Raw genomic sequence first — 12,028 nt, 5'->3', positions numbered from 1 at the left:
CAGTGTGATTTCAGTGAGATTTCACTGATTTCAGAAGACAGCCTCATTCTGGTTTGCAGAACACAGGAGTGCAGCACCCAGCTGTTTTTAATCTGTGTGCTCCAGCTGAATCTAAACAGTATCTCCCTCCTTTTGGTTACTGCTAAACTGGAAACCCATCCCAGTAGAGCAGGTCTTCCCCACGTAACGCTGATTCTATTTTTAGCTCTGCTTGCGTTGTCTGAACCTTAGATCTTGCTCATGTGAATAATTTTCCTCATTATCTTGTGTTCGTCTCTTCTCCCTCTTTTCTCCTTGTCTCACCGCCTTTCCAATCTGCTACAGCTGCTTGAATACTAAAGTAACTGAGTCAAACCACTTTGTCATCAGGAATATGTTTTCATTCCATGATAACTCAATAATGTGATCTGTTTCTTTATTTCTCAGTACCACACCTTGCTTCATAGAAGAAAAATAGTAAGACATAGAAACCAGTGAGCACCTCACTGTAGCAGTCATAAGCATAAAACGTTTCCTCACCGGAGTAAAGCTGGTACAATCCAGACCATAACCAGTTAATTACTCTTTTCCTAACTCCTTATAAGAGCAAAAGGATTTTTTATTTTTTTTTCTGCATGGAAACTATTTGGGTGGGTCTGTGGTATTCTGATTTTATTTGCACAACACATATAGTGAATCATTCAAGCAACTGGAGCCATTACGCTTCCAAACCCAAGATGGGAACTCCATGTATAATCCATTTTAGATTTTTAGAAAAGAAATCAAGCTGGACTCACCCCCGGCAGTGTCTTCTGTTCATGCAGTGCACTCTGGGCCTTTAGAGCAGACTCCCTTTCGCAGTATGTTAGGAAGGCACAGCCTGTAAATAAAAGAAAAACACTTGGTAAGAGCAGTGATTCAGAGAAGATCTGCTTAAAAGTGGGATGTAGAACAAACCACTTCCCCATCATTCCATTCCCAACAAGTCAACTATAAGACCTCTTTACCAGACTCTTTACTGCTGACCTGCTAATGAAGAACTTCCTCTTAGCCTCTGTGAAAAGCAGGCAACAGCATAGATATGAGTGTTCTTTTCTGTCTGAATACACACTTAAGTATCAAATATGGAGGACCGCACAAGATTTGGGAACTCAAGAGAACCCATGTGTCAAGGTAGGACATGAAATTCTACTCTAGCAACAGCACTGGGAACAAGCCCCTTACTGTCATACCATGGTCTCGTACCTTTCTTTTGTACCAAGTACTCTTCTGTGCCAAGCACTCCGAGTAAAGGGCATAAAAGGATTTGGGACTTCCTGCTGCAGAGGACTATGCATACTGCTTAGCCTGACTCTCATCCACAAGTATTCTCCCTGTTTGCATTAATGCCAGAAAGTCACAACCCTGCACATGCTGCTGCAAGGGCTAACTGTCTTTGTGAATGGCTGGAAGCCAGTCCCAGCAAAGCCTCAAACCAAAACATCCATGGTGCTTTACAGACCAGCAGAACTTCAGGGATACCCCAATGAATCATATGTCCGTTTCTTCCAGAAAGCTGTTTTATCAATTACAAGGGCTAATGCCCTGTCATAGGAGGGCAGAGCAATAAACCCTACCTAGCCTTCCCTCCCCACCTCCATTTACCTCTTCTTGTATAACTGGTCAACATTGCAATCTTATATCAGTTATACATGTGTCTCATGTGATCAGATCGTTCATTCCTACTGCAGTATACTGAAAACCTGCCAGTTCCTGCAGCAAAGAAATGCTTGTTATGCAGAGGACATTTTATCTGGAGTTACTACAGAGTGCCTGCAACCTCGCCAGATCCTTGAAGAGGAGGTATTGTACCTCTGAACCTACTGAACCTCTCAAGGTTCAGGCAGCATGTTCATCAAAACATGAGCAACTTCCAAGAGGAAAACAAGAACAGCTAAGGAAACAAACATCTCCCATAGTCTTATCTTGACTCACTCACCTTCTCCACACACATATGAAAACCATGCGACAGTTCAGCAAACAATAGGTTCAACTCTTTCCAGCTCTGATCACCACTGAGACTTTTGTCCATGCAACAGACACCATTTTATTCAGGTTGGTTCCTTAAACACTGTTACTGAAGAGCAATACACTTGTTTGCTTTGCATTGTTTTTAATAGATTGGTACACAAGGAGTAGGTGTAATTTCCTTGATGGTCATCACCCCACTCCCCTCAAAACAAAGCAACAAACCAGTTACTTGTTCTGCTTTGACACAGAAAAAAAAAAAAAAAAAGTATTTTTTGCCCTAAATTACTTTCTAAAGGTCTTGTTCTTCTCAGTGTATTCAAGACAATCACATTTATTGTGTCTCGACTGAGACTCCCAGAAGCAGAAACTGACAGTCAAGGAAGGAGACTGAATGACAGCAAGTTTGCATCCTCTAATTGGAATTATTTGGGTTCATTCCCCTCCAACTTTAAACAGATGAGCTTTCAGCCTGCATCTGCTACAGAAAGGGAGGAAACTGTGTTAAAGAAAGTTTACAGCTAGTGGAGGTAATGGATTGAAAAGGATCCTTAAGTCACCCATAGCTGGATAATCAAATGGGAAACTATGCTTAAATTTAATTTCAGTGCTAAATCACAGGCTGAGAGCTCTCTGTTGACTAGACACAATAAGAAAGTCTCCCTTTAGTAGCAGACGTGGAGCAGCTGATACAGTCTAATTAGGCACATCATACTGCACTGTTATAGAGATAAACTATGCAGTGTAAAGCTCCCATAATGATAGCTATATTTTTCTCCTTATTGTGATGGCTGTGACGACAGTTCAGGGTAACAACGTCCTGCAACTCCTACCACCTCATGACTGCAATTCAGATCGAATACACAGAAGGCTGCTTCACTCTGAAGGGGCCAGGTTTCCTTCCAAGTTTTCCAGGAGGTATACATGGGGCCAAGTTCTCATCAGGGAGCAACCTCCATCAAGTCCTCTCCAATGATGTTTGTGCAAGTGGCAGAAGTACCAAACTTCCAGACATAACTGATTTCCTGAACCATGTGCTTGGGACAGAAGGACTTTGAAATTGAAAAGAAGAAATCCAGTAGTATTTTTCGAAAACATTAACACCTGGCTTGCAATAAATAACTCTTGCAGGATGGATTGCAGGATTTCACACATGAGTTCCTTATGTATTAAGACAAAGATCTTCTGCCTACCCCGACCCCCCCACCCACCACAACCAAACATCCAAATACTTGATCTGTCCTTGATATGTTATGTATAATGCAGTTAGACTTTCAGCACTTCCTTCACACATTATTTTTCCTAGGGTGTCCCTTTCACTGCACATCCATGCAACTCCTCCAAAGGAGTCCTCCTTCCTGGAGGACATTGGTAAAAGAACAGAGCACTAAACACTTAGGTTAACACCACAGAATACAACCCCCTAAACAGCTGAATCTTGAAATAACACCATATGAAGCAACTATAGTGGGTTTCATGAAGAGAAATCAAACTATTGAAAGTGTATTGTGCTTTTTTTTTTTTTTCCCCAGATTGGAAAACAATTTCAGAGCAATCAATTTTCCTCACAGAAAGTTTTTACTGTGCAGAGAACCACCTATTTTGCCAAAATAAATTAATAAATTAAAATAAATAAAAATAAAAAGAATATAAAACTCTTAAGTAACTGTACTTAACAGCTCACTTGCCATCAGCCGTTTGGGCTGGATGTGAATCTGGTTTCAGAGTGAAAGGTTTCATATTCTGTAACAAATCCTTTGCACCAGACAGCCCTGTGGAACAGCCCAGTGTAATCAATATTCCTGAACACATCTTTTAAGGAAAGATAGGGTGAAGGCAGTGCATTATGTCCATCATCTGCTTGTATGGGTGATAATGACTGAGTAAGTGCAGTGCTTTAGAATTATATCTGAATCTGAACAAAAAGTCTAATTGACTAATTATTGATAATGAAGGACTTGCTCCTAGCTGTTCCTAATTTCAATTCTATTTCTCTCAAACATGCCAAGTTTTCCAGACATATGTCAATCAGCTGAAAGATGCTTTGTTTGGATGTCTTTCCAGCTGTTCATTTGCTACTAGTGGACAGCTCTTTGGGCTAGTGTACAAACATCTGGAAACTCCCAGCTGGCAATTAACTCCCAACCTATTGAACTGCAGTCTCTTGGAAACATGAGGACATATTGAGTGGTCTCCTGGGAAACAGGGTTGTTAAAGAGAATGAAAAAACAAAAACAGGAGCTTGAAATGAAAAAATAAAAATAAAAATACAAGCTCTGGTTTAATTTTACCTCTAGGGAGTTCAATAACAAATAATAATTGCATGGAATACAGATGGATAATGATCACACAGCAGCTTCAACCCCACAGTAAGCCTGAAGATCCTGCACAAGCCTGGGGGGCAAAGCAGCCAGGGGACACATTCTGAGCTCAACAGCCAAAGTCTGGAAACTAAGAATTGTTTCACTCCACCAGCACCCAGCTCATCCTAGGACAAACAAAAACACAGTCTTTGCACTTGATATCTCAGTACTCATCACTTCAGTGAGGTAGTTGGCCCTAAACCAGATGCTTTAAACCAGACAAACACCTCTGACCAGCTAAGAAGCACCATTCACCTAACCTAGGTTTAGATATTTAAGACTAGCTACACTAAGGCCTACCATTAATGACAATAAGGACACAAGAGGAACAAACCTCTGGAGAGGCTATCTTCTGGTGCAAGACCACAGCACAGCTTTCTCAGGTGCAGGTTTTTAACCTCGAGGTTTCACACTCATACCAACAGCTTCCACCTGCCACTTCCAACCTCCTAGCTACCTCAACTGCATGCATTATCTGTACCTTAATCCATGTTACATAGGGTGGGAGATGAAGATGATGCATACTGGAGATCTATTAATAACCAAAATTAAGGTCTTTTCCCCTTTCTTGCTTTATTCTGGCAGACAGCCACAAGTATCTTGATGCATTGTTTAGACCAAAGAACCAGGCACTTGGTGACTTATGACCCTTTCTTTGCCTGATGTGTTTTGGTGACATTTCATGACCCTACAACACCTCCATAACCTCACACAAAGCATGCCTGAAACTTTCTCTGTGTATCTAGATCCAGAAGCATTATCTGAATCCTAGGGTATAGCCATGACCACTTTCAGGTGTTTGCTCCATATCCACACAAGTCCTTACAAGTCCAGCCTAGATCTACCAAAAAGTACTCAGACACTTCAACAGGGTTTGGAACCAACCCTTAATCTTTCTGAGCATACCACAGGTTTGCTCTTTGGCATTATGAGGGCAAATTAAAAGGTTCGTTAGGTGCTTTAAGACTTTTGTGTGAAAGTCAAAAGCTAAAGCAGATTCTGAGCTCAGGGGTGTAAATCCAGTCAAAGGGAGAGCTTGTATGTAACTCAGCAAAGCTATGAAATTACACCAGCATAAAATTAGGTGCGTGATTTGACCCATAATCTACAGACTCCCTCAGAAGAGCCCTTGGCTCAGACCAGAACCTTGGCTAGATCAGCAATAATCCCCAACAGTTAGGACAGGTTTTGAGAAGGCTGACTCAAGTGATCTAAGCCAGTGCTTGATTCACAAACATTTGTGATTGCACTCAGCTGACAGGTGATAACTTCTGAAGCTACATTCCTGCTTCTGTTACACGCAAACAGAACTAAAATCCCCATCCAAGACACAAGACACTAAACCCATCACAATACTGTTTCTTGTTTGTTCATTTTTCTTGGTTAGCATCATAATTTTTTTACACTGATACTCACTGACAATAGAGTGAGGTTTTATTAAAGCTAGCCTTCCTATTTAGTTTCATGGGACTCTTGCATAGCACATGAACTGGTGATCAAGATACCACTATTAACACTTACACAAGAACAAAAGAAATCAGTTCATATGTTATCTACTACTGTAGACCTTTTTCCCCTACCATATTTAACATACCTGACTTCCCAAAACCCTAAGGCAGACAAGCCAAGGCTTTTCTCCAGAAACCCACTACTGACTTCAGGAACACAACTGCAATTCAAGAGCATAAACCCAGACCTTTGTGCTGTATACAGACGGAAGAGCAAGAGCATATACCTCAGGCCACATGCCAGTAGTAATGCTCTGACCTAACAGCTACAATCTCATAAAAGTGAACAAGGCACTTGCAAATACAGTAACTTGGTTACAGATTCTAGCATCTCAGTGATGCTTCACTCACTCTTTACCGTGGTTACTTTTAGGACACATAGTCCCAGGTGTAGCAGAGGTCTGTGAGGGACCAGAGATCCTTCCCCGCTTCTTCCAAGCCCTAGGCCTGTGTTAAAGAGACCTCTTCCTTTGAAAGTAAAATGGTTCCTACCTTCAAGATCCAGAGATCTTTTACAAAAAGAAGGATGGTAACACTTAAGAAAACTCTTGCCTCAAAATCAACATCTCAGATTACGTCTCCCAGCTAGGATTTCAAAGTGAAAAAGAAATCTTTTTTCTCTAACTATCCTAGCCCTACACGTCTGGTTTTGAAGCAGTTCTCATTTGCTCTGTCTACAGTGGACTGCCCAAGGTTTAATCACTTGAGGGTTTAAAAGATTGAGCTGAATTTTCTTGAGGGGGACACAATCAATAAAGACTTCTGGAACTAGAAATGTTTTATCCAATTTCTTCATCTGTTTCTCTTGGTGATTAACTACCTTCTGACGAAAGTTAACATCTTTGCTGGTAAAGAACATTCACTTGGCTAGAACTTTTTCTTCATCTCCCCTGCTGCAGCACCCCTGAACACTAAATGTTAAGAGAAAAAGATAGGAATAAAATCTTCCCAGATATTAGTTTCCCTGTCAATTATATCACAAGGCAGATTAACATCCAAAAAGCCCTGCTGTGTGGAATGCTAATTTTCTTTTTCAACATGTTATATCCCATTAACTATTATGATGCTGTCATTTTCCTACTGTAGGTAATCTGATAGGGGTCTGTATATAGACCACACAAAATACATACTCATACAAACCCAAGAACCAATACTTGAAAAATGGAGTGCAAATCTGGAAATGCAAAATGTAACTGCATTTACAGAATATTACCTAACTTGAAATGAATTTACTTCAAAATAAGACATGGATATAGACAATCCAAAACAGTACTTGCTCAGATTGAGCAGTGCTTAACTACATTTAGCAGTGTCTAGGCAGACAGCAGAGAAGCTAGACTAAATGTTAGTATATATAAGCATTTCAACAAAACAGTTTCCATCTTGTTTTTCAATATATTTTTTTAATGAGAACACCTATTTAAAAGATTCTCATAGGAAGTTTCAATGAGTCATTTACCACAAAGCATTTCTAAGGCCTGTGAAATAACTTCTGATCAAAACCTAGAGGAAAAACTTATTCCAGGACAGGTCTAATCCAAATCAGGCAAGCAGGGTCTTCAGCTTCTACACATCCGAAGGGAGTACCTTTTCAATAGCAGCTCCTTGAGGGTGCATCTGTTTTCTTTGGAGGTAACTACAGGTACCTTGCCTTCATCCCACCCCAGAACAGGGAAACTTTATATTTCTTACACCTTTTCTCCCAGCCCTTAGAATAAGGGAGCAGTTTCTGGCTCTGACCCACACAAGCACAGACATCTCCTAGAGCCCTGAAATTTCTTTGCAAGTTGCTTTGAACCATCCTGTGCTATCTAGTACACTCAAGATACGGGATGGAATGAACTGCTGGTTTGACATAGCACATGCCAGGTTCCACTTGCCCATATCTGCCAACATTTTTAGCTTTCATCCTGAAGCTTCTGGGATGCATTTGATTACCTGAGCCCAAGTCAGCTCAACATCCACTGCTCAAGTCCCTGGAAGAGCTAGCCCTTCCCTAACATTTTACTTTTGGGAACAGATATATCTTCTATACATGTAAACTGCCAATGAACATGCTACCCTTCAGAAAAATAGCAATGTAGATTTATAACAACATAGATTTACTGGTTAAAGAAGTTGTTTACCAAAAAGATTTCAGGTATATCTAATAAGGCCTGCAAATATCTGATGCTTTTAGTTACAAAATAACTCACATATTTAAGCAGACCAGCCTCACTTCAGCTTTTCATTTGTTGCCTAATAACTACTAACTCAATGTTGCAAGAAATAGGCATGTCTTCGGGCCTTATCCATCAAGCAATTAGGGTATGCTTTTGATTTTCAAGTATAAAAAGGCCAACTTCAAAGTGAAACTCATGATCAGATGCTTGTCTAGACCAAGGAACAGTGTTCCTGGTATTTCAGAAAGACCCTGATGAGAGTCATGGCCACTCTAGGGAACACTCAAGTGAGGATGAGAATAAGCAGGTTTCAGCTCCTAATCAATTTCACCTATTGCTTCAAAGAAAAATCAGACATGTTTGTGTTATCTATTTTACATTGCAGCTCAGAAAAAAATGCTAATAAAAGTTATGATTTTTTCAAGGTTTTATTTCCAGTGTGGTGATTAGCTGGTATTTATTTACTTATTTTGTGATTCGCTTGAGAAAGTTATCACTCTTAATCCTATTGCTGACACTATCACTTATATTTGGACAGTTATGGGTTAAACCTCCTTAGAATATGTGCATTAATTAGATACTGTACCTGCTGTTCTGGATCTTGCCTTTTGAGTTCTATTGTTAGCAGCATATGAATAACTCTGTGGATATTCTGAAACATGCTTCAGAAACTTTCCCTTCTGCAGTAGATCCACTTCCTTGGGGAAAGTTCTCCCAAAATTCTTAGCTAATCTCCAAAAGTTATATTAAATAGTATTCACACTTTGAATGCCTCAAATCTTTGCAAAATAAACCCAAAGCAACACCATCTCTAAATAAGTTAGATTGTTCTGATGCTTTTTCCATACCTTGCCTGTCTACATCCACCTAAGACTAGGATTTTTTCTTTCTTAAACTTCTAAATACATAGCATGAAGGTGATAAGGTGAAGAATACATGCTTCCTGGAAAAATATCAGCTGTGTAATAAGTGTTCATAGTTAAAAGAGTTGATATTTTCATCCTCAAGAAATGCCAGGGACAGCGGACATCTTGCAGACATGATCAAATGATCAGTTATTTATGCTTCTATCTCAGTAACTTGTTCTAAATGCAAACTGGTACTGCTCACCAAACAGACTCATAGTCTTTAAATCAGAGCATACAGGTCAGCATAGACTTCTGACATTTCCAGCTCAGGGTGGAAAGGCACTGAAGGAACTGCAAATAGCAACTGCAAATAATAGCCACTAGATAACTTATAGCCCATTCAGAAGCAAAATGTTGTCTCTGAAGTTCTTGTTCTCATCAAGTTTGCCAACCGCATTTCTCCACCTCCAGAAGCTCAGATCTAGAGCTGAACCTGAACACCTCTCAAAATCAACCTCAGAACCTTTCTTCTACTTATAAGAAAACTTTTCTCTGACACTGCACACAAGAAACATAAATAGGACAACAATGGATTTTCATTACTAAGTTCCACAGGGTTTTGTCAGATTTAAATTCACTTAAGTACAACTGAAGCCACACAAATATTGCAAGTCAAATCCAGATCCAAAAATAATGGTTTCCTTTCTTTATGCAGCAGCTGCTCCTTTAAGAGGATCATCCTAAGACTGGAAGTCTTCAGAAACCTATGAGAGTCAAAATATGAGCCAAAGAAAAGTCTACAATACCAGCTGGCTTCACAAGATTTCTGGGGACAAATTTTAGCTGTCAGAACAATTAACATCCATAATCCCATAACAAGATGCTGTTTTTCACATGTTTTGACTTTGAGAAGTTTCTTCTATCCACTAAGTGATGTTAGGAGCAAACAAGTATTGTCTCTTATGTTCTGTTTTTTTCTCCTTACCCTTCTTTGCCAATTTGACTTGTTCATTAAATACAGCCAGTGAAAGAGCATGAAGTAGAAAGTTCTTCTGCAGGCATACAGAGATAAGGTGATCTTGATCAGACCTCTATCCACTGAAGGCCAAGAACCACAAAACACATACTGTGTGCCAGCAGAAGATACAAAAGAGATGCTCTGGTAGCATGACAGGGGAAAGAAGAAGCCTGCAAAGGCTTCTCAAAGATCCTGTCTTTGTTACAACATGAAGAGAGAGATCCCAAGGGCCTCCACATCTGTTGCAAGAAGCTCTAACCTGAGCAACCATTGTGTTGTACAATCCTGCTTCAAGAGCCTGGCTCAAGTACAAATTAAGGGGCAAGACAAGGCACACAAAAGCTAGAAGATTTAACTGTGTATCCAGAGTCCCACAGATAGTTTGTAAGAAAGGTCAGCCTTGAACCAAAACCTCCCAAGACTCTGGCCAGAGCTGTGAACACCTACCAGTCTACTCTTCCTAATGGTGGAAAAAATCCTACCTGCACTCTGTGCACATTCCTATCTAGCACTGTGGAACTGAGCTCCTGGGCAGGAAGATGAAAACAAACATGTGAATTTAGGTCTAAACCTTCAATTTTTTGCAAGAGGCATTAGGATGTAATCTTCAGAGTAGGAAAAAAAAAGCTGGTGAAATTAATTACAAGATCTGTGTAATTTAAAAAGTTTCAGTGCACTAAGTTTAAAAGGGCTCTTGTCAGTGTGAAGTGAAGGAAGTGTAATTTCCTGATGAATAGAGAACACAAGGTAAAGTGTGCAGCAATCACTACTAGAGAGTTATTTTGATCACTTTTTGCTGATGGACAAAAAATAGTGAACAATGAATTTATAGTCAACTGCTTCAGACAAATGTTTTATATTGTTTGTAGCAGAAATCTTTACTTTGAAAATAAATTTGCATCATTTTGCACGAGCAGCATAGCCACAGAAGCTCCAAGTACCACCAGGAAGATGGCACATGACAACTTGTATCAAGACAGAAGTGTTGCCTAGCAGAAGCAGACCCAATTTTTAACAATACTTATCTAGAAAATCTGAACATCACAGAAATAAAGGTTTCACACAGAAGAATAGAAACTAAGTCAAAAAAGACCTTTGAGGGTGCCGAGCATCTGAGTAATATGCCTGGTCACCTGAACAGGGAGGATCAGCTATTCCCAGCACCTTGCGTGATACCTTGGGTGCTCCTGCTCCTAAAACAGAGGTAGAGAACAGCCAAGCAGACATGAATGTTCAATGGGAGACATGAATCTGAAAAGCAGTAGTGTCAAAAGACATTTTCAGATGATAGTGGACCACATTCTGTGAATAGCTCTTCCTCCTTTGCCTTATGTATGTCACTTCCAGATCAAAGTGAACTCCTTTCTTTGGTGTCAATAGAAAATTCACACATCTAAAGTGATCCTGTCAGCTACAATCACCTGGAAGTGTTCGGATAGACATGGAAGGAAAAAAAAAGAAGAGGAAATCATAGGTAATAAAAATTCTTAATGGTCTGGGAGGACTGACTTATGAGGGATGATTAAGAGAACTAAATATGTATAGCTTGGCTAAATGATGACTCAGGGGGATAGATGATAACCAGCTACAAGCCTGGAAGGTGTAAACAAAGTATAGAGAAGAACTGTTCAGGGTGATATTGAAGAATAACTACTAGCAGTTATGACATGAAATTCAACAACAGAACATTTAGGCTGAGCATGAGGAATGCTTCCTAACTGTCAGGAACACTGGTGTCTGCTCCCCAAGCCAGCCTCCCCAGCTGGTCTCTCAAAAATACTCAAAATTAAAAGGAAGAATGTTTTTGACTAAGTTTACAATGTGTGTTTAATATATTGTTTAATATATGACCATACAATGAGGGGTTTTCCCAATCCTAAAGGTTCAGTACAACAGTGGAATAATCCCTCAAATGCTGCTGGAGTGTGTTTTGCAGGTAGGGTGTAAATGAAAGAGAGGTAGAAAACATACCAAAAAAAAAAAAAAAGTCAAAGGAGGTTGCTTTCATGTTCTTGTGCCACCAAGAGGCAGTTCAGAATGCTTTTTCTCTCTCTATCCCACTCTGAGGCATAAGGGAAGAGAAATGCTTGAAACCCTAGACCAAAGACAAGACCACAGATCCTTACATGATTTAAGACAACTG

General features: G+C 39.9%; 1 protein-coding gene across 14 annotated transcripts in view; it reads right to left on the bottom strand.

Annotated features, from left to right (window-relative positions):
- CELF4 (CUGBP Elav-like family member 4) overlaps positions 1 to 12,028 on the bottom strand; it is a gene marked incomplete at both ends in the record, with an annotated part of 675,766 nt that overhangs the window by 585,385 nt on the left and 78,353 nt on the right. For all 14 annotated transcript variants that reach the window (XM_084304579.1, XM_084304587.1, XM_084304580.1 and 11 more), the window contains one exon: positions 777 to 859. In XM_084304579.1, coding sequence (XP_084160705.1) covers positions 777 to 859 — 83 coding nt within the window. The remainder of the gene's footprint in view (positions 1 to 776; positions 860 to 12,028) is intronic.

The sequence above is a fragment of the Netta rufina genome (genome assembly GCF_964035555.1).
Source record: "Netta rufina genome assembly, chromosome: Z".
In the NCBI taxonomy this organism is placed as follows: Eukaryota; Metazoa; Chordata; class Aves; order Anseriformes; family Anatidae; genus Netta; species Netta rufina.
The sequence above is the reverse complement of the archived record's forward strand: the minus strand, read 5'-3'. Positions and strand labels throughout refer to the sequence as shown.